Below are 23,833 nucleotides of genomic sequence, written 5' to 3'. Positions count from 1 at the left end.
AGAGTGCTGAGGTGTGTGACTGGAAGGCTAATTTTGATTGAGTGGTTGGAAGCTTCTCTGAGAGGTGACATTTTAGGCTGAGGCTGAATAGGAACAGGGGGGTAGTAGCCATGATAAGATCAGGAAGAAGACCATTCTTGACAGATGAAATAGCAAATGCAAAAATTTTAAGGTTGTTAAAAGTTTGGTATATTTTAGGAACAAAAAGGCCAGAATGGTTGCAGTGTAGACAGTAAAACCAGGAGAATGTTCGATATGAGGCCAGAGGGATAAGCAGGGACCAGATTATTTATTTAAGGCTTTGTAAACTAGAGTAAGATTTTGGTTTTTATTCTTACGGTGTGAGGAGAAACTATCCCTGGGATGTGCGATGAGGTGAGGGGAGGGTGGCATGCTCTGATTTGCCTTTTAGAAAGATCATTCTGACTTCTGTCTAGAGAATAGTTTGTGGGGTTACAAGGTGGAAGTGAGCTTTTGCAGTATGTTAACTGAGTGAGGATGCCGAGTTAGGCAAAGAATGGTTATAGTAGGAGGTGATTCAAGAATTACTTATATTTATGTCTGTGAGAGGTCTGTTTATCCTAGGTCTGTGGAGAGATGGGAGAAAAGCAGTTTTAATTCCATTTCTGCCTCTGAGTTTGCTCCCTTTCAACATGGTAATGGACTTACTATTAATTCATTAGTTCTTAAAGGCTGTTGCTGGATTGGTTATATAGGAGTCATCCAGAGAACTGTTAAAAATCAATTCCTGGTTCTTGTTTCCTAAGAGTGTGATTTGGGTATGGGAACCTAGGAATGATTCATTCAGTAGGTTTGCTGGGGTGGCATGTCAACTCAGTTCCGAGGCTCCAAAATGAATAAGACATGGTCCATGCTATTAGTGGGACAATTGTGTTTATTAGTTTTTCACTCAACAAATATTTTTGAGACCCTTCTATATACCAACAATTCAGGTGAGAAATGAGGTAAGGAAGAAATGTAAATGAGGACAGAGAAAAGGAACAGATGCTACAAGTGTTAAGAATTTAGAATCATTTGAAGGAGAGGGAAGACTTTAGAATGACTCCCAGATTTCTGATGGATTTTACTGGTTAGAAAGGGAAGATAAAAGGGAAGACAAGTTTTGAGGGAAAGATGAAGAAACTATGTTTGGATATAGTTGTGAAATATCATCCGTGTGGATTTTTTTTTTTTTCCCCAGTTGGACATACAGTCTGAAGCTCAGGGAATAGCCTCAGCCGGAGAGAAAGGTTTTGAATCATCATGGTTGTTGATATCATGGAAGTGGATGAGCTAGTTCTATAGAGTCTGTAGGGTAGGAAGAGGAAGCAGGTTCAGGGACTGAACTTTAAGGGTAGAAGTGGGTAGGGAGGTCATGTCAACTGAGAAGAAATGTCAGCCGCAGGAGAACAGCCAACAGAGAGTGGTGTTACATAAGTCAGTGTGATGAGTGAGAAGCAGTTCATTATTATTTTACGTTTGGAGTTTCTTAAGGTTCTGTTGTTTAATAAGAGTAGACTTGAGACCTTGAAGTGAAGATGAAACATTGAAGCCTAGAAATCCTAGGGCGGAGGAAGAAGAACCAGCAAAAGAAACAAAGAATAGAAAGGACAGAGAAATATCAGGGATAGACTGTGCTGTAGAACCAAAGGAAGAAAGGGTTTTAAGAAGGATTAAGAGTACTCAAAGCCTGGAAATCAGTTTGGTATAGTACAGACGTGTACTATATGTTGTTATATATTATATGGAAGATCTGGCTTCAGATTCAGATTCCAGTTTGGTCACTCTCTAACAGGTTAATTAACCTCCAGGGGCAGCTGCTGTTTACTTGTGTTTATGTAGATTTATAGTACCAACCTTAGAGGATTGAAGTGTAGATGAAGTGCATATGAAAATGTCTAACATAAAGAAAGCTTGGTATGTTATAGGTACTCAATAAATACTAATTTTTACAATTAAATTTCTTTTTTTTAATTTTTTCTGGCTGCATTGGGTCTTCGTTGCTGCACACGACCTTTGTCTAGTTGCAGCGAGCGGGAGCTACTCTTCGTTGCAGTGCGCGGACTTCTCATTGCGGTGGCTTCTCGTTGCGGAACATGGGCTCTAGGCGCGCGGGCTTCAGTAGTTGTGGCATGTAGGCTCAGTAGTTGCGGCATGCAGGCTCAGTAGTTGCAGCATGCAGGCCCTAGAGTGCAGGCTCAGTAGTTGTGGCGCATGGGCTTAGTTGCTCCATGGCACATGGGATCTTCCCGGACCAGGGCTCGAACCCGTGTCCCCTGCATTGGCAGGCGGATTCTTAACCACTGCACCACCAGGGAAGTCCCCAAGGAAGACTTTTATTTGCATAATTAAACATTTAAAACAAAAAAGAAACATCTTTAAAGCTCAGATTGCACTTATCTTAAAATCAAAGCTATAAAAGATTATTTGAAATTTCAGTGGGTTGAAACCCCTTATTTAATTATTGTAACTTTGTGTGACATGCAGGAGGAAAATAATCTGTTAAGTCATAGATTTATCTAGATTTGAAATGTTGAAAACTCACATTTTGCAAATACACTAATCATCTTTATATCTTCATAACATACATGAAAATAGGGAGGTGGGACACTAGAACAATATAGAACTTTGCTAGCTGAAAATATAGATAAATAAACTCTATTATGGAAATTAATTTTAAATTGTAAAAATATATTAATTTCGGTGAGAGGAAAAGATGAGTGTTACAAATAAAGCTGTATTAATGCTCGGTGTTTTGTACAAGTGCATAGAACCTCAAGGCAATTAATTATTCTTTGATACCTTTCTAAATGCGTTAGGAATGTAGTATTGTTTCTTTTATCCTTTTTAGGGGGTCAATATTAAATGGAGATAAATTTTTTAAAATTGGCTATGTTGTTCATGTAGGATTTCATTTCTAAATTGAATGGTTGACTGAGAGTTTAAAAAGTAGCCTTGAGGTTGAGTCTTCATCTGTCAATTTGAAGAAATTTTAAAAAAAAGAAATTAAAGGAAATACTGTATTTCCTAAAATTGAAAGTATCTGTACTGTGGCCTAAACCTTCAGTACTGTAGTAGTAATCTATTCAGATATTTGGTCAGTCACCAAATACTGACAGAAGCAGTTTTTGGTGAGAACAAACTCAGTTTGTTCCAAATCTTTAAATTTGGTTTTCCAAATGGGTGTTCTGGGTGGTTTAGTGGCATCAAGGGTGCTATTTTGTATTTAATAACAATGGATATACCTTTAAAAATTTTTAATTATAAAAACTGTAAAGAAAAAGTAAACTGAAAATCTAACTGAGATACTAGTTTATAAAAGACTTCCTCTAAAGATAAGAAAAAGATTTAAAATGGTAAGAATTTTGAATAGCTTATTAGTATTTAACTGTTAATTTCTCAGTGAGTATACGCTTTGGGTTAAGCTTTGTCAAATAAATAGCAAAATTAAATAAATTCCATTTTTTATTGGGGGAAGGAAAAAGGGATAAAAATATTAAACATAATTTTTAAATTATTCTCTAACAGGGAAAGGCTGATAAATAAGCAAAGTCTATAAATGACATACTCACTTTTGTAGTTAAGGAAGAAAAATGGAGAAATGATTATCACCAGTACCTTTTAGAAACCCAAAATGATTGAACATTAATCAGTAGTAAGTGATCCTCAACTCTGAATTACTTGACAGTGAAGATTCGGTTTTGTTATTTCAGAAAACATTGTTCCTTACATGCTAATCACTTAAAATTGCTGTACATTCATATATGGAACATAGTTTTTATTTTGCCTTTTGATGAAAAAATACATACCTTCATCTCTGTGCCTTTTTTTAAAGTTCTTAATCATATAGTTTATATAATGGTATCTATATTCATCTTTAAAAGACATTTTTTCATAGACTCCTCTGATTTCTTCTAATCAAGACTGATTTTAGGTCTGCTGCACAGCTGTCATGCTAAAATTTCTTTCCATTGTACTATAAGGATAATCCTACTTTTTTTTTTTTTTTTAAAGATATTTTGATGTGGACCATTTTTAAAGTCTTGAATTTGTTACAATATTGCTTCTGTTTTGTATTTTGGTTTTTTGGCCACGAGGCATGTGGGATCTTAGCTCCCTGACCAGGGATCGAACCTGCACCCCCTGCTTTGGAAGGTGAAGTCTTAACCACTGGGCCGCCAGGGAAGTCCCCTACTTTTTCTTTTTTAAATTAATTTTATTTATTTATTTATTTACTTATTTGGCTGTGTTGGGTCTTTGTAGCTGTGCATGGGCTTTCTCTAGTTGCAGTGAGCGGGGGCTACTCTTCATTGTGGTGTGTCGGCTTCTCATTGCGGTGGCTTCTCTTGTTGCAGAGCACAGGCTCTAGGCGTGTCTCAGAGCACAGACCAGGGCTCAAACCCGCGTCGCCTGCATTGGCAGGCGGATTCTTAACCACTGCGCCACCAAGGAAGTCCCAAAATTTTGTATTTTAATCATTTTAAGTTGTACGGTTCAGTGGCATTAAGTACATTCATATCATGTGCTTAATCATCACCACTGTCTATTTCCAGAACTCTTTTCATCTTCCCAAACTGAAACTCCATACACATAAAACAATAACTCCCCATTTTCCTCCTACTCCCCGCCCCCATCACGCCCCAGGCCACTACTATTCTTTCTGTGCCTGTGAACTTGAATTTGACTACTGTAGTTACCTTGTATAAGTGTAGTCATGCAATATTTGTCTTTTTGTGTCGGGTTTCACTTAGTATAATGCCTTCATCCACGCTGTGACGTGTCAGAATTTCCTTCCTGAATAATATTCGATTGTATGTACTTACTACATTTTGTTCATGCATTGATGGACACTTGAGTTGCTTTCACCTTTTGGCTATTGTGAAAAATGCTGCTGTGAACATGGGTGTACAAATATCTGTTCAGTTCCCTGCTTTCATTTCTTTTGAATATATACCCAGAAGGGGAAATGCTGAGTCAGATAGTAATTCTGTTTAATTTCCTGAGGAGTCGCCATATTGTTTGCACTATTTTTCATTACCACCAGCAATGCACAACGATTCCAATTTCTCTACATCCTCATCAACACTTGTTATTTTATGTGCTTTTCATAATAGCCATACTAATGGGTATGAAGTGGTGTCTTGTTGTGATTTTAATTTGCATTTCCCTAATGAGTAGTGATGTTGAACATCTTTTCATGTGTTTATTGGCCATTTGTCTATCTTTGGAGAAATGTCTGTTCAAGTTCTTTGTCCATTTTTTGTTGTTGTTGAATTGTGGAAGTTCTTTTTATTCTGGACGTTAATCCCTTATCTGATATATTTTTGCAAATATTTTCTTCCATTCCATGAGTTGCCTTTCTACTCTGTTGATAGTGTCCTTTGACATACAGAAGTTTTTAATTTTGATGAAATCCAAGTTGTCTATTTTTTCTTTCATTGCTGGTACTTTTGGTGTCATATCCAAGAAATCATTGACAAATCCACTGTCTTGAAGTTTTTCCCTAAGCATTTTATAGTTTTAGTTGTTATATTTAGATCTTCAATCCATTTTGAGTTAATTCTTGTATATCGGGGTCCCCAATCCCCGGGCCGCGGACCGCTACCAGTCCGCGGCCTGTTAGGAACCGGACTGCAAAGTAGGAGGTGAGTGGTGGGCGAGCGAGCAAAGCTTCTTCTGCCTCTCTCCATCGCTCGCATTACCTCCTGAACCGTACCCCCTGCCCTGCCCTGCCCCTTCCCCCCCCCGGGGGGGGGGGAAATATTGGCTTCCAGGAAACCAGTCCCTAGTACCAAAAAGGTTGGGGACCGCTGTTGTATATGGTATAAGATAAGGGTCCAGTTTCATTTTTTTGCCTGTGGATATCCAGTTTTCCCAATTACCACTTGTTGAAAGTACTGTTTTTTCATGGCTACTGTTATTGAAAATCATTTGACCATATATTCGAGGATTTATTTCTGGGCTATTTTATTCTATTGGTCTGTATGTCTCTGGTAAGGCAGTACTACATTTTTTTGATTACTGTAGTTTTGTTAGAAAAGTTTTGAAATCAAGAAGTGTGATTCTCTGTTCTTTTCCAAGATTGTTTTGTCTGTTTGGGGTCCATTGAGATTCCATATGATTTTAGGATGGAGTTTTCTATTTCTGCAGAAAAATCTTAATGATATAATACTCTCTGAAGGTATGCTTTGAAATGTTTGAAGATTTTTTTGTTTTCCTGAACTACCTGTGTTCCTCATGTTTTTGTTTTTGTTTTGTTTTTGGCCTTGACCAGGGATTTAACCCGGGCCACGGCAGTGAAAGCCCAGAATCCTAACCACTAGGCCACTAGGGAACTCCCTGTTCCTCATGTTTTATCTTGCTCCTTCTCTCTCTCACACTTTTTATTTTCTTCAAATAGCTGGTAATCCTTAATTGCCTGTTGATATTTATAAATGAAGGTCTTGGTTTATCAGTGTAGATAACTTGCATGAATATCCTACACTGTTTTTTTTTTTTTTAAAGGTTTTATTTATTTATTTATTTTATTTATTTTTATATTTATTTTTGGCTGTGTTGGGTCTTCGTTTCTGTGCTAGGGCTTTCTCTAGTTGCGGCAAGCGGGGGCCACTCTTCATCGCGGTGTGCAGGCCTCTCACTATCGCGGCCTCTCCTGTTGCGGAGCACAGGCTCCAGACGCGCAGGCTCAGTAGCTGTGGCTCACGGGCCTAGTTGCTCCGCGGCACGTGGGATCCTCCCAGACCAGGGCTCGAACCCGCGTCCCCTGCACCGGCAGGCAGATTCTCAACCACTGCGCCACCAGGGAAGCCCCCTACACTGTTTTGAAAGTCTATTTTGACATTTCTTTAGTGTACAATTGGAAGCAGCTTATTGGCAGGCTTTTAGATGTAAATTAGGTGAGCTGGGGGATGCTGTTGAAATCCATGATTGCCAAAATAAGGAAGGCTTCATTCTGGGACAGAATGTGAAATCCTTTATAGTATTTCATTTTTATGAGGAACTGCCTTTTTTGTTTGTTTGTTTCTTCTTTCTATGTTGTGGAGGTTCAAAGTCCCCTTGAACATCGCTTGGTTCCCAAGAGCTTTACATCTTTATGTGTTACTTTGTATACATAGGCCCAACTGTTCTGCAGTAGTTCTAGTTATTCTGATGATCACCCTGTGGCCTGCTGTTCCTTACTGTACTTTTTGTCCTGTCCTGGGAGTATCTTTGGGAAGAACAGCGATCCCTTCTATAGGAGATATCTCTTATTCTTATTTTGAATTTTAGTTTCTTCTATTCTGGTTACTTAGAATCTGTCAGCTTGCCAGTTTGCTGAAATTCTGTAATTTCAGATCGTTAATAGCACCCTTTTCTGTTTCAAGCACTGCAGATTTATTTTCCTTTTTCCCTTTACCTTTTTACCCATGTTTGTTCTCATTTCAGTAGGATTTTTGAGAAGATAATGAAATAAATCATGTGTTCAGTCTGATTTTATTTATTCAGCACCACTTAACATGTGTAGGTAATGTTCTAGGTTCTGTGAATGAGACAGGCAAAAGCATCCCAACTTTCATAGAACTTATATTTCGAAGGGGGAGACATATTGAACATATAAATAAATGTAGTAGTAGTAGTAGTAGTAGTAGAAGTAGAAGTAGAAGTAGTAGTAGAAGAAAATTATAGAAGGACTATAGTAGTAGTAGTAGTAGAAGAAGATTATAGAAAGTAACTTGGGCTGGGAGATTCAGAGGGGCGACCTATAAATTGACATCTGAAGGAAATAAATAAAGCCTGTCTCATGAAGAGCCTTGGGAAGAAAGCTCTAGGCAGAAGCATTAGCAAATGTAGAGACTCAAGGGGAGGAAGGAACTTGTTTTATTAAAAGGAAGGCATGTCTGGAGAGTACTGAACAAAATGGCTAGTGGTATGAGATTAGATGGGTGAGAGGCAGATGTCAGGTCTTATGGGGGACTTACAGTCTTTGGTCGGGAAATTTGACTTTTTTTTAAATAAAGTGAAAAGCTAATGAAAGGTTTTAGAAAGGAAGCTTATTTATACAGTCTTTTTTTTTTTTTTAAGATAATTTTGGCAGCTATTTAGGGAATGTGTTCGGTTTGGATGTTGCCCATAGAAGTGGGAGAAATGAAGAAATTGTGGATGTATTTTGCACGGAGTACCTATGGACTTCTGTGCTGATAGAAGAAACAAGCTGAGTCACAAATGACTACAAGTTATTTGGCTTTTGCAACTGGTTGGTGCTATTTACTAGTATAATGAAGGTTGGAGGAAGGAAAATCAAGAGTTATTTTTTGGCGCATCTGAAATGCTTGTGAGTCATACAAGTGAAGCTGTCAGGTAGGCAGTCTAGAGCTTTGGGAAGAAGTCAGAGGTGAACGTATGAATTTTGGAACCATTATAACAATAGTTTTTAATGTTTTGGGTCCATGGTTTATCTGGGCTCAGGACAGAGTCCTAAGACTTTAATATTAGAGCTGGAAAAGAACCTGCAGGGAGGAGAAGACAGCAGAGGCGATAAAGAGGAATGGCTGGTGAGATGGGAAATTTGCAGAACCTGAAAATCAAGTAAAAAATTAATTTCAAGGAAAAGAGGAGTCCTCTGTTGAATTTTTGAGAGATGGTATTAAGATGATTAAAGAGAGGTGTCTATTAGATTTGCTGACAGAGGTTTTTGTCCTTCTTGATGATCATTTTCATTGAGTTGGGAGCTATACTGGAATGAATTGATGGGTGAATGGGAGGTGAGAAACTGAAGGCAGAAAGTATAGATACTTCTTTTTTGAGAAGTTGGCTATGAAGAAGTTTGCAGAGATGGGTGGGTAGCTGAAGGAACAAACTTAAATTCAGTGTTAAACTCTAAAAGGCATACTGTAAAAAGCTTTACCTGTTACTATTTCTTTCAACTTTTTTCTTTTTGAGAAATTCTAAGCATACCCTGTCCCATCCACATCCACGCCTTCTCTTGTATATTATTTTAAAGCAAATTTCATATAATTTCAATTATAAATATTTCATTACATGTTTCTAAAAGACAGACCTTGGGACTTCCCTGGCGGACCAGTGGTTAAGACTCCATGCCTCCAATGCAGGGGGCATGGGTTTCATCCCTGGTCAGGGAACTAGGATCCCATATGCCATGTGGTGCAACCAAAAAGAAATAAAATTAAAAATTAAAAAAATTAAAATAAAAGATAGACCTTTAAAAACTTAAGCACAATAAAAAATTAACAATAATTCCGTAATATCAAATATCCAACTGGCGTTGAAATTTTCAGGTTTCTCATAAATGGTTTTTAAAAACAGATTCCAAATAAGGTCCACACATTGCATATGACTGATATCTTTTTTGGCTCTCTCTTTATCTATTATTTTCTCTTTTATTCCTTGCAAATTATATGTTAAACTATCACTTGTCCATTTGGATTTACTGTTTGTGTCTCCGTGGTGTATGTTAACACATTCTTTGAATGATTTCTCTTTTTCTTATAAATTGTAATTTGGATCCAAGGGCTTGATGAGATTTGATTTTTTTTTTTTTTTTTTGGCAAGACTACTTAGGTAGGTATTCTATAAGGAGGCACAAAGTCTACTTATCTCTGTTTTTGTGATGTTAGCAGCTGTTGATGTTTACATTTAGTTCATTTCAAGTTGAAAATGGTGATACTCTTATTCCTTCTTCAGTTTTTTAGCCACAGTGATTCTAAAATGAGAAATTGCTCTTCATCTACCCTTTTGTTACCAGTGAGTGGTACAGTTTGAATAGAAAAAGCAGGGTAAATGCTTTATTCTTTTCCTTTATTTCACTTTTCAAAATAGTGAGTTGGTTCTTTAGATGTTTCAGTCTATTATAGTTATTATTTTTATTGATGCTCAAATCATAATGGTCAGCAGGAGCCTCTTCAAGTTAGCCCTTGAGTGCTTTAACAAGATGCTGATGATCTTAGATAACTTTCTTACAGTCTGGAATAACTAAATATTCTTGCATTATCTGGTATATGTTAATCTGAGACCTGGAATTAACTAATTCTCCAAGGATATGGTATTTGGAGATAACTTTTAATATTTTACTTAAATTTATTTTATTTTATAGCAGCCTATTAAGCGTACTTAATTTATATAGCCTTTTATTTCATTTTATTTTTAATTTATTTACTCTATTTATTTATTTTTGGCTGCATTGGGTCTTTGCTGCTGTGCGCGGTCTTTCTCTAGTTGTGGCCAGTGGGGGCTACTCTTAGTTGCAGTGTGCAGGCTTCTCATTGCGGTGGCGTCTCTTGTGGAGCACGGGCTCTAGGTGCGTGGGCTTCAACAGTTGTGGTAGGTGGGCTCAGTAGTTGTGGCTTGTGGGCTCTAGAGTACAGGCTCAGTAGTTGTGGTGCACGGACTTAGTTGCTCCACGGCATGTGGGATCTTCCCAGACCAGGGCTCAAACCCATGTCCCCTGCATTGGCAGGCGGCTTCTTAACCACTGTGCCACCAGGGAAGCCCTATATAGCCTTTTAAATTGTTCTCTTTAGTTCTTGGGATGTGAATTTTCTTATATGTTTTGCCCTTTTACCACCATGGTTTTAGGCATTTGGGGAATTTTCTTTCTTTCTTTTGAATTCAGATACGTATTAAATCAATTTAAAAAAAATTGTTGTTTGTCTTATCCAACCTTTTGATCTGTTTGGAGAGGGGTGGCTCCTTGCATTAATTAAATCACCATGTTGAGTAAAGTTCCCCTATTGCTATTTATTTGGGATAAACATGCTCTTAGAATGTCAGAAATGACCTCATCTGTGGATAAAGTGATAACTGCTTACTTCCCTAGTGTTTTAATGTTTTCCCTAGATACTTTCTGTTTGGTTTTTACTGGGAACTTTAATATAAATATTATGGCTAAGGTCAGTTTTACTTCTGTGTATTTGACATATTTCAATCTGTAATTTGGGTAGGGGGAAAAAAGGAATGGAATATTTATTTTCCTTTTGTAATACTTCACCATTTTTAACTTGGATACAGAGAGAAGGAAAAAGGTTGCTGTGGAATTGTGTGAACTTGTAGGGGCTGAAATTAAAAGTATCAAATAAAGAAACTTGTCTTCCGTTATAAGATTCCTACTACCTCATGTGTTAGTGTGGATCTGAATTCTTTTGAATTTCTTTTTTTCCTGCATAGGTGTGAGGGACATATAGATGTTATGGTTGTAGTTTTATAAAATGTGCCAGGCAGCAAACTCTAGTGCTATTTAGAAAAAAAAAGAAGAAAGCAATGAGAACATGGGCAAACAGTTCTTGCTAAGCCCTAAAATATATCACTTTTATTCATCCATACAGAAAACAAGCATGAGGCCAAGAGGAGGCGAACAGAGAGAGTTAGGCGAGAGAAGATAAATTCTACAGTAAATAAGGATTTAGAAAACAGAAAGAGGTCTCGAAGTAACAGCCATTCAGATCATATCAGACGAGGAAGAGGAAGACCTAAAAGTGCATCTGCCAAAAAACATGAGGAAGAAAGAGGTATGAGTAAATCCAAGCAGTTGTTGTTTTTTTTTCAGGTATTAAAGTTTTCTAACATCTAAATTAGATAGTAGTGAAGAAAGTGTTTGGTAGGCATTGAACTCCTAGACTTAAAATTCCAACTCATATTTTCGTTTGTAAAAACATTTCCCTACAGGTAGATGCTTGTTTTAAAAAAGTCATATAAATTTAATTCTTATTGGAAAATTAAAGGCTTAAATTAGGTAAAATTCACCTTGCTATAAACTGATGATAGTAAAGTTCAGAGATAATTTGTGTATGACATCCTGGATAAGTCTGTTAAAATAGTTATACTTTTTTAAAGATAAATCTGAATTCTGTTAAGACTTATTTCAAACTATTATACTGTGAGTTTTAAAATTTTACTATCAAGTGTTCTTCAGTATGAATTTTTAAATTACTCCTATTCTGTTCCCTATTCTGAGGCAGCTTTTGGATAGTAAGGTGAATGCTTCTTGGTCTAAAACATATTCATATTCTCCTTATAGATTTTCTCTTTTCTTCTGATAAGTAGTGTGTCTACCAATAACTTGTTTGTAACCATGAACTAAAACTTCTCGTTTTTTTTGATTTATACATCTTTTAAAAAACCTTTTATTGTGGAAAATTTAAAAGATTACACAAAAGTAAAAAGAATAGTATAATGCACCCTATATGCCCATGAATATCTTTTAAAAAGTGGGACTTTCAAGCCAGTAATTAAAGAAAAAAAGAGATAGTTGCTTTTTATAATTCATTAAAAACTCTCTCAAGTAAATCAACTATACTTCAATTAAAAATATATAACAATGTTGTTAGACACCACAAAAACCTCTATTAAAATAATTTCTTCAGTGAAATGTGTTTATAACTTCTTATGTTATTTGTGAGTTATGCTTTGCTTTTTCAGGTATTCAGTCTTAGGTATTCAAATATAAATGTATTTTAGACATTGAGAATTTTTTACCTGTTCACCATTTCTCTCTGCTTTGTGTGCTTCTATTTGAATAAAAGTACTACAGTTAGGGAAAATAACTTCACTGGTATAGCTTTTATCAAAGTTAAAGATTTTTTAATATTGTATGGCTAAAGGACTAAGGTTTATAATGTCTTTGACTGTATTCTGTGAAGACTGTGCTTCTATACTCCTTAATTTCTTTGGGTAGTTTTACTGCTTTTTCTCTTTCTTTCTATTATGCTGATCTTCCAGAGAGTTTGAGTTGTTTTCTCAACTTGAGGGTGCTTCTTTAACAATGGGATGATCAGAAAATATATGCTAAAGACTGTTACAGAATGAAAACTAGGTAAAGAAAAGTCAACAGAGGGCCTTCCCTGGTGGCACAGTGGTTAAGAATCTGCCTGCTGGTGCAGGGGACATGGGTTCGAGCCCTGGTCCGGGAAGATCCCACATGCCACAGAACAACAAAGCCCGTGCGCCACAACTACTGAGCCTGCGCTCTAGAGCCCGCGAGCTGCATCTACTGAGCCCCGCGTGCCACAACTACTGAAGCCTGTGCACCTAGAGCCCGTGCTCTACAACAAGAGAAGCCACCGCAATGAGAAGCCCGCGCACTGCAACGAAGAGTAGCCCCCGCTCTCCGCAACTAGAGAAAGCGCAAGCACAGCAACGAAGACCCAATGCAGCCAAAAAATAAAATAAATAAATTTAAAAAAAAGTAAATGGAGAAAAAAGAAAAGAGGGAAATACTGCTTGGCCTAGAAAACAGAACATTCTTTACCGTTGAAGTACAGGGAATATAACCCAAAGAATGGAAAAGGAATGCTTCTGGTCAGAGGAGATGAGAGAATAGATAATGACAGTACTTTATTTGGGGGAACGAAGGCTCTGTAGTTGTGGTAGGACTCTATATATGCAGGTTTGGATCTTTTATTTCATGTTAACTTGAAAAAAGCATTTATTTGGGTATAAATTGTTTTCAGGTATTTTTAGTTTATTATAGGAAAGTTTTAAGAAAGCTATTTCTAGAGTAAGATATACTTTTAATACAAACAGGGAGGACCTCAAAGGAATTTTTGTATAATAAAATAGAATCTTTTAATGTAGGCCAGAGGCAAGGGCAGTCAGCAAACTTTTTCTGTAAAGAGCCAGATAATAAATATTTTAGGCTTCGTGGGCTATACGGTCTCTGTCATAGCTAGTCTGCTCTGTCATTGTGTCTGGAAAGCAGCCATAGGGAATACGTAAATGAATGGGCATGGCTGTGTTCCAGTAAGACTTTGTAAAAACAGGTGGGAGGCCAGATTTTGCCAATTGTATTTTACCAATTTTGCAGGCTGTATTTTACAAACCCTTAAGGCAGACCATGTTTTCTAAATATAATACTGATAGAAAATATGAACTTTTGAAATGTCTATATATTTTAGAATAGACTTCTTTGATATGCTTCTTAGTGTTAAGTAGCTACTTAAATTCAGTATTTATTGATTCCCAGCTCATAGGGCACTTGAAGAATTTGAAGCAAGCTTTACCTTTATTCTAATAAGGAAAACCTGACAGTGTGTCTAAAAGCACATTTTTAATTGGCTTTACTGTTTTCTATGTTTTGAAAAAAATAGGAAGAAGAAGGAATGAAAAGGAAATCTTTTTAGACATCTAGATAACATTATCATAAAAGCCAACCATTAAACTTAACAGTTTTGGATGGTTTAAAATAAGTCTTTATTTTATATGTGGGGGGTATGATTATTCTGGATATTAGTAAAGTAGGAGTGACATTTTGACTGATTGAAATATATTGGGCAATTCTGAATACCTTATTAATGAACATAGAGAGTTAATGTAGACTTCACGTTAAAGATGGTGGATTGAATAAACACATCTAGCTCTGCACCCTCCCCAAATCCTAGTAAAATGACAGAGATGAAAGGGATTTTTTTTTAAAGGGCCAAGTCCCACAAGGACAAGGAGTGGGAGAAGCAGCAAAATTCTGGAAAGTGGTAACTTCTTTAGCAGACCCAAGAAACCCAAATCGTAAACTCCTTCGAGGAAAGCTGAGAAAGAAACTGATTTTTGTTTCACGTCTGCCTAAGGTCAGGAATTTTTACCTCAGTTATGTCTGGAAGTGTAGAGGTGAAGGTGAGGCTAAAAACAAGATTATTTGAACTCTGTGTTTTAATAGCCTGCTAGGGCTCTTTACCCTGACCTCCCTTCCCTGCAAGTTTATCCTTTGAAAGGGAAAACAGAGTCTCTGGTCTAGGAAACACCAGGCATCATTGAGGGCAGGAGTACCAAATTAAGATGAGGAAGATTAGGTGAAAATTGGAGATGGTAAATACTGAGTTCTCCAGTCAGGCTTTCACAAAGGAATAAAAAAATAACTTGGATATGATAAGTTTTTGCAGGGAGAAGAAAAAAATTAAGACTACCATTAATATTCTTTGTAAGAGAAGATATGGTAGTCATGAAAGAAGAACAAGATGATGTTTAAAAGGAATTGCAGATGTCAAAAAAGTACTTGGAAAATGAACTTTAAAATGAGAATCTCAAAATATATATATATGTATGTATATGTCTATATGATTTGCAGAAATGTAAAACTTTAACAGAAGGCTTATAGACAAAATTGAAGAAATGTACCAGAATGTATAGCAATAGGAAAAGAGATGAAAAAATGAATAAGAAACATAAGAAATTTAGAGGACCAGTTTGAGGTCAACATCTGTAAATAACTGATGTTGCAGAAGAAGAACATAGAAGATGAAGTAGATGGGAAGTCATCAGTGAAATAATTCAAGTAGTTTTCCCAAACAGGAAGGACATTGAGTTTCCATATTGAAATGCCTCACCAAATTCCCAGACCAATGGATGGTTAAAACTAGATATTATGCCAAAGCATATCATCATAAATCATATCTCTCTGGTTAAAGGGAAGGTCCTTCAAGTGTTCAGAGAAAATAATCAAAGTGGTACAGTGGAATACTACCCAGCAAGGAACAAACTACTCATGTATGAGCAACATCAGTGAATTTCAAAAACATGTTGAAAGAAGCTAGACACAAAACAGTACGTACTATACCATGCCACTTATATGAAGTTCAAGAACAGGCAAAATAAATCTATGGTGGTAGAACAATGGTTGCTGGTGCGGTGGGGAGGGATTGACTGGAGAGGAGCATGAGGGATTTTCTGTATCTTGATTGTGGTATGGGTCATCCAGTTGTACACTTATGATCTGTATATTTAACTGTAGTAAATTTAGCAATAACTTAAAAAATAACTGTAAAAAGTGGTATAGGGTTTTCTTAACAGTGACACCAGTAGTTGGAAGACAGTATTTTGCCTTTAAAATACTAAAGGAAATATTCAAGTCTTAACTCAATCATGCTATTAACTAGTGTGAAGAAAGACTAAAGACGCTTTCTGATATTCAGGGTCTCAAAAAATTTGCTACCCATACTCCCTTTCTCAGGAGGCTACTGCAAGATATGTGGCATCAATGAAGAAGTAAACCAAGAAAGTATCCTGGACCTATGACACGGGGTCCAACTCAAGAGAGAGATGAGGAGAATCTCCAGCATGATGTTGACGAGAGATCTCCAGATGATAACTGTGCAATAGGCCTAGAAAGCAACCATTTCACATTGGAGCATAGAATTTCTTCAAGAAGATAAGATTGATATGTGTAAACATTCTGAAAGATTTATCCAACTAGGAGAGAGTCTGGGTTCAATTAGTAATGAAAACTAAGCAAATGAAAAAAGACAATCCCTTCAGTGAAAACAGTGTACAGGAAAAGTGAAATCATTTACACAGTGAATAATGTAAACACAATATTGATCTCATCAAAATGGTAATATAACTATAATGGGAAGATGTGATAAGAAGAGTATGGTGGGGGCAAGAGACAGAAAACAATAAATCCTAATATTTCATGGTGGAAAGTCAATTAATCATGCCTAAAACCAAAAATCCAAGCTGTTGCATCAGATAAATATGTTACTTAGGTAAAAACCAAAAGGAATACCTGGAAAAGTAGTTTTATTTGAAGAGTAGGAAATGTGCGTGAGGGGAGGAGGACTTCTCTTTTTTTTGTAACACGTTTTGTAAAAATAATTTGACTCTAAACTATATTCATGTTTAACTTTGATTAAAGAGTCAATGCAAAACAAAAAACGAGACACAAGTGGAATCATAGTAGAGCCTGAAAAAATCATTTGGGAGAATATACACAAAAGATGTTAATCGTGATTTTAGCTGGCTCATGAGATAATAGGTGATTTTTCTTTTTTCTTTTTCTGTATTTTTCAAAGTTTCTACCATGGACTTGGATTACATTTGTAATCAGGTGGGGAAAAGTAGAAATAAATGTTGGTTATTCATATTTTCCATAGCAGGGCTAAGGTGAAGAACTTAATATATTCATAAAGGCACCATTGATGTTCAGAAGGGACCATATTTAGTGTGAGGAAATTCATTTTGATTGAAACAGCTCATGCTAGTGAGGAGAAAGAAATATTTGAGATTCTTACAGAAATGATATTGGTATTAGACTGTGTGTATAGAAATATATACAGTCTCCATTTAGTCTTAGAATTGAGTTCTTGGCATTTTAGTAACCCCTTTGTGTAATTTTGAAATTTCAGTTCAGTAGCATAATACTTTATAACATTTAGTGTATGTTGTAGTATTATGTATTATATTTATTGTCATTTAAAGGAATACTTGAAAACTTTAAATTAAAAAAAATACTGCATCTACTGCCTTTATATTAAAATCCTTCCCTTTTTCTTTTAACAGAGAAACAGGAAAAGGAAATTGACATCTATGCTAACCTCTCTGATGAAAAGGCTTTCGTGTTTTCAGTCGCCTTGGCAGAAATAAATAGAAAAATTATTAATCAAAGACTTATTCTCTGATATTTGTCTGCAAAATGTGTTGAAACTTTCTTCAGGATTACATCAGCAAATTCTCAAACAGTTATGAACTCCCAGGAGCATTCTGACTGCATCAATAAGGGCCATTGATTGTTTTTTTGTTCTTTATCATTTAGCCTGTGGCACACTTTGGGAGCAAAGCTGCAGGCTTGGACTGTTCTGGGATTTCCTTGTTTACCAAGGAGTATTGTCAGTGTTTTGTGTTTGGGATATAGTGTATTAACCCCCCCCACCCCCCACCCCCCCTGCTGAAAAAAAGAAAAAAAGCTGGATGGCTTTTACAGGATTAAGGGGTAGGGTTGGGAGTGGAAGTAAGAAAACTAGAGAAATAAAATGATAGTTTGCAGATTTGACACCAGAGATGCAATATTTTAAGTACTTTGAAAAAGAGTGACTTTTAAAAATATATATTTCAGATTTTCAGCACTAACATTGCATATTTGCAGTTCATTTAGTAAATTGGCAATTGATATTTTATTGAATGGGGAATTAATAATATAAACTGTAAATTTTGTCTTAAATTGATTTTTTTCTTGGCCTTTATTTTTATAACTTAAGGTATGAGTTATATTTTAGAAGCTACTTTCTAGTTTGGAAGTTTGGGTGCTATATGAAGAAAAACATTTAAGGATATATCATACTTCAGATATAAACTCCTTGTTTTCTTGAATGTAATTTATTTATTAATTAAAAAAAATACTTTTTTGCTCTCAAGATGGTGCCTGTTAACCTAAACATAAAATATATTTATTACATGCAAAATATTTCTTAGATAGCCACTTTGAAGCAGTAATGTTCTTTCTGAATGGATGTTCATTTATACATCCTGAAAATTATTTAAATTGTTACTTAACCTCACTCTGGAGGAAAAAAATAAACCTTAATATTGAAACTAATAGATTAAATAGTTTGGTATAAGCTTTTTGTTCTAGTGAAGTTTGTGAACTGTATTTAAATTATTAATTTTCTAGTGTTAAATGATAATTGTTTATAGTTGATTTGTTTTATACTAAATGCTTTTGCATTTTTGTATATCGATTTAATGCTTAACATGTTCAAACTTGATAATGACTTCCCTTATTTTAAGTCGACTGTGGCCTCCCCCTTCCCCCCCCACCCCCATCTGTTTGGAAGTCCTAAAGCCTTATTAGGGAATGTAGGCAGCAGTTAGACTTAGTCCTTACTTAAGAGAACTTTCCTTTCAATTTCAACAACAGCATTGTCAGCTTCAGAGTGCATCTCCCATTACCTCCCAGAAGAAAAGAGGTTTACCTTTTTTTCTACTTTATTTAAATGGTAGCCAGCAGAGGGAGCTTAAGAGGTTCTCTAGGTAGGGTGTAGGATTTTCCTAAAAATTCCTTTTCCCTCAATCCCCATATTTACCTGCAAGTACTACTACAATTATCTTGTATGCATTTTAAATCCCTAGTAATAAAGTTTATTCCCAGAAATGTTAATGTGATTTTATCTATGAAATATAAGAAAACTTTAAATTTTGAGAAAAAAACTTAAGATTAATATCTAAAAATGCTTATGAACTTAATACAGGCATACCTCCAAGATATTGTGGGTTCAGATCCAGACCCCTGCAATAAAGCAAATATTGCAGTAAAGCAAGTCACATGAATTTTTTGGTTTCCCAGTGCATATAAATGTTATGTTTATACTGTACTGTAGTTTTTTCAGTGTGCAATAACAGTATGTCTTTAAAAAATGTATATACCTTAATTTAAAAAATACTTAATTGCTAAAAACTGCCACCCATCATCTGAGCCTTCAGCGAGTCATAATCTTTGCTGGTGGAGGGTCTTACATTGATGCTGATGCTGCTGACTGATCAGGGTGAAGGCTGGGGTGGCCGTGGCAATTTCTAAAAGTAAGACAACAATGAAGTCTACCTCAGCGACTGGCTCTTGCTTTCATAACTGATTTCTTGGTAGCATGGGCTGCTGTTTGATACCATTTTACCCATAGTAGGACTTTCAAAATTGGAGTCAGTCCTCTCAAACCCTGCCCTGCTTTATCAACTAAGTTTATGTAATATTCTGAGTCCTGTGTTGTGATTTCAACAGTCTTCACAGCATCTTCACTAGGGGTAGAGTCCATCTCAAGAAACCACTTTCTTTACTCATTCATACAAAGCATCTGTTAAAGTTAGATCATGAGATTGCAGCAATTTAGTCAGATCTTTAGCCTCCATTTCTGATTCCGGTTCTCTTGCTAGTTCCACCACCTCTTCGGTTACTTCCTCCACTGAAGTCTTGAACCCCTCAAGGTCATCCATGAGGGTTGGAATCAACTTCTTCCAAACTCCTGTGTATGTTGATATTTTGGCCTCTTTCCATGAATCACAGATGTTCTTAATGGCTTCTAGAATAGTGAATCCTTTCTAGAAGGTTTTCAATTTACCCAGATCCATCAGAGGAATCAACTGTTTATGGCAGCTATAGCCTTATGAAGTGTATTTCTTAAATAATAAGGCTTGAAAGTTGAAATTACTCCTTTATCCATGGCCTGCAGAATGGATGTTATGTTAGCAGGCACAAAAACAATATTAATCTTGCTTGTACATCGCCAGAGCTCTTGGGTGACCAAGGTGCATTGTCAATGAACATTAATATTTTGAAAGGAATCTTATTCTGAGGAGTAGTTCTCAAGAGTGGGCTCTAAATAGTAAACCATGTTGTAAACAGATGTGCTACCATCCAGGCTTTGTTTTTCCATTTATAGAGCACAGAGAGAGTAAATTTAACATAATTTTGAAGAGTCCTAAGGTTTTCAGAATGGTAAATGAGCATTGGCTTCAACTTAAAGTCACCTACTACATTAACTCCTAACAAGAGAGACTGTCCTTTGAACCTTTGAGGGCAGACATTGACTTCTCTCTAGCATGGAAGTCCTAGATGGCATCTTCCAATATAAGGCTGTTTTGTCTACATTGAAAATCTGTTGTTTAGTGTAGCCATCTTCATTAATTAACTTAGACCTTCTGGATAACCTGTTACAGCTGCATCAGCACATGCTGCTTCACCTTGCATTTTTATTTTATGGAGACAGCTTCTTTCCATAAACCTCATGAAACAACTTCTACCTTCAGACTTTCTTCTGGAGCTCCCTCACCTCTCGGCCTTCATAGAATTGAAGAGAGTTAGGGCCTTGCTCTGGATTATGTTTTGGCTAAATGTTGTGGCTGGTTTGATCTTCTGTCCATATGGAAGATCTTCATATCAGCCTCCATAAGGCTGTTTCTCGTATCATTTATGTGTTCACTGGAGTAGCACTTTTAATTTCCTTCAAGAAGTTTTCCTTTGCATTCATAACTTGGCTAACTGGTGCAAGAGGCTTAGCTTTCAGCCTGTCTTGATTTTCGACATGCTTTCCTCACCGAGCTTAATCATTTCTAGCTTTTGATATAAAGTGAGAGACGTGACTTCCTTTCACTTGAACACTTAGAGTCCATTTAGAGGTATTAATTGACCTAATTTCAATATTGTGTCTCAGTATAGGGAGGCCAGGGGAGAGGGAGGAAGACACGGAATGGCTGGTGGTGGAGCGGTCAGAATACACATATTTATTAAGGTCGTTATGTTGGCACAGTTCATGGCACCCCAAAATAATTATAATAGTAACAGCAAAGTTCATTGATTGCAGTTCACCATAACAAATATAAAAATAATGGGAAAGTTCAAAATATTGTGAGAATTACCAGAATTGACACAGAGACACAAAGTGAGCAAATGATGTTGTAAAAATTGCGCCTGTAAACTTGCTTGTTGTAGGGTTGCCACAAGCCTTCAATTTGTAAAAAAAAATAAAAGCAAAAAAAAGGCAGTATCTGCGAAGCTCAATAAAATGAAGTATGCCTATGCCTATGGAGGTCCTCAGGAAAGGCAAGAACAGCTTATGGAGTAGGCATCTCTTTAAGAATTATTGATGTCAGAGTCATTCCATTTAAAGCTGAAGACCCTTAGAGGAAAGTCATGTTAAAATAGTCATTGGATACAATAAGGGAGGGGACTGGTGACCAGGCTGGAGTTTGCCACTTAGAAATGTAATTGTTTCAGACATTCAAATCATTGGCTTATTTTAAACGTTCTTTGATGGAGGGGCAAACTAGGCTTCCCCTGTATGTGATGTAACCTATTTAACCAATTTCTCTAAAAATCATATTTGCTGATAAATATGTATATAAGCTAATTCGTTGTAAAGCTGAATTTGTCTATGTATGTTGTAGTGGTCTCAGGAAATAGTACTTTGTCACTGGTGTTGAAGAAACCTTTCTTGTCAGCAGATGTCCTAAAAGCATAATTATAGTAATTTAATTACATAATCCAAAGTTTGTTCTGCTCTAATATTTATAAGTGATACAATTATTCAAAATGTTCTAAAATGATTCCATAATTAGATTAGGTCTGTTGAAGATATGTTCATTCTTAAATGTGAGCGAGATTAAATAAAAGTTATTTGGGGGTTGTTAGGCTAACCTATACAAATTTGTATGTTTACTTACCCAATCCCATAATATTCCAAAATGTTTTGGGGGGCACTTAAATGCTTGAGATTTGATTTTGTGTGCTTTTTTTTTAAAAGTATGAACATTTCTTATATTTTTATGGGCAGGTGAAAATTATCTAAAAGTAAGGGAAATACTGCAGATAACTTCTGTGGCAATCAGTGGAAATGATCACACAGCTTCAGGCAGTTTATATCATGATGAAATAAAAATTTTAAATACACATGACTTAGAAATTTAGCCAAAGTAAATTCACATCTTTAAATTTCAGAAATACTTAAAAAAATAATGGTTATGGCATGACATCTATGTTTCTTCCTAAAAGTACTATTAGAAATGTTTTTCCTGAGATAAGAATTCCAATGGAAAAGTACTTGACTTTCTAAACTGTGGTAATTGCACTTAATTCTCCAATTCTTACTGTAGAAATGTCTCAGCAATATATTTAATTTTTACTTTCCTCCCAACCTGCATGTTTATCCTTTAAATTTGGAGAAATTAAGCTCTTTACATAACTTCATACAAAAGTATTAATCAAATTTGTTTGATTCTGCATTCAAAATATGCTCAAGATACAGGTAGTCACTCACACTGCCGAATTTAATGTGTTCTTCCCTAAAACATGTGTCTATTATTCTTTGAAATTCCTTTAAAATTATTATTTTGGGAATTCCCTGGCGGTCTAGTGGTTAAGACTCTGTGCTTACACTGCAGAGGGCATGGGTTCGATCCCTGGTCAGGGAACTAAGATCCCACATGCCGCCTGGCATGGCCAAGAAAGAAAAAGAAGAAAAGAAAAAATGTAAAAAAAAAAGTTATTTCCATTCTGCCTTCTGATTTTGGTTTGATGCCTTATTTTCTTGAAGTTTCACTAGCATTTTCTATCTTTTTAGCCTTTAAAACATTTTTTGTAAACTAATCTCATTTTAATTAAACTTTTTTGTGTGTGTAGCTGGTGTTTTTTTGTTTTGTTTCTCTCTTAGTACTGTTATATGCCTTGTTTTTACATTTGGAGGTATATTTATAGTATCTATATGCATACAGTTTTTTTTTGGAATGTATTCACAGTATATTTTATTTATTTATTTATTTATTTATTTATTTATTTATTTATTTATTTATTTATTTTAACATCTTTATTGGAGTATAATTGCTCTACAATGGTGTGTTAGTTTCTGCTTTATAACAAAGTGAATCAGCTATACATATACATATATCCCCATATCTCTTCCCTCTTGCGTCTCCCTCCCACCCTCCCTATGCATACACTTTTTTAAAGTTATTCTTTTGTGCTGTTTAACCCACTTAGTTATTAGTAGTATTTATTGCTCAAAGATTACAATTATAATAATGAGTATTCTAACATACAAAACAAACTCTCTGGAATGAACAGTATGAGAAACATAATGAAGCTCTAGGCTGGACTGGAACAATTATTCTTTTTACCACAGTCAAATATTTTCCTTTTGTATTATTAAGGAATCTGTTTTATCCTCTTATTGTTGAGGGGTCCTCCCCCACCCCGCCACCACCTCCTTAATGTTTTATTAGTTTACAATCTGTATGCCTTTTATTTCTTATCCTTGCCTTATTGTACTAGCAAGGACTTCACTCAGTACAGTGTTGAAAAAGAACGGTGAGAGAAGAAATCCTTGCCTTGATTCCAATATTGAGGGTGGGGTGTGAAATTCAGTCTTACAGCATTAAGTATGATGTTAACTGTAGATTTTTTTTTTTAATTATTTTATTTATTTATTTATGGCTGTGTTGGGTCTTCATTTCTGTGCGAGGGCTCTCTCTAGTTGTGGCAAGCAGGGGCCACTCTTCATCGCGGTGCGCGGGCCTCTCACTATCGCGGCCTCCCTTGTTGCGGAGCACAGGCTCCAGATGCGCAGGCTCAGTAATTGTGGCTCACGGGCCCAGT

General features: G+C 36.0%; 1 protein-coding gene across 2 annotated transcripts in view; it reads left to right on the top strand.

Annotated features, from left to right (window-relative positions):
* The window catches only part of LOC309648744 (UPF0547 protein C16orf87 homolog), a 32,125-nt gene extending 8,958 nt beyond the window's left edge, over window positions 1-23,167 (top strand). Inside the window, exons 3-5 of one of the 2 annotated variants that reach the window (XR_014256774.1) lie at window positions 11,319-11,501; window positions 12,712-12,805; window positions 17,260-17,366. Coding sequence is in view for 1 of the 2 variants with exons in the window: in XM_082437733.1 (XP_082293859.1) it covers window positions 11,319-11,501; window positions 17,260-17,378 (302 nt within the window). In the remaining variant the exon portion in view is untranslated. Of the gene's footprint in view, window positions 1-11,318; window positions 11,502-12,711; window positions 12,806-17,259 lie in introns of both variants that reach the window. The other variant, XM_082437733.1, reaches the window with a different exon arrangement.
* Window positions 23,168-23,833: the final 666 nt, after the last annotated feature.

This window comes from Balaenoptera physalus (assembly GCF_965194825.1).
Source record: "Balaenoptera physalus genome assembly, chromosome: 19".
Classification (NCBI taxonomy): Eukaryota; Metazoa; Chordata; class Mammalia; order Artiodactyla; family Balaenopteridae; genus Balaenoptera; species Balaenoptera physalus.
This window is presented reverse-complemented; position numbering and strand designations above follow the sequence as displayed.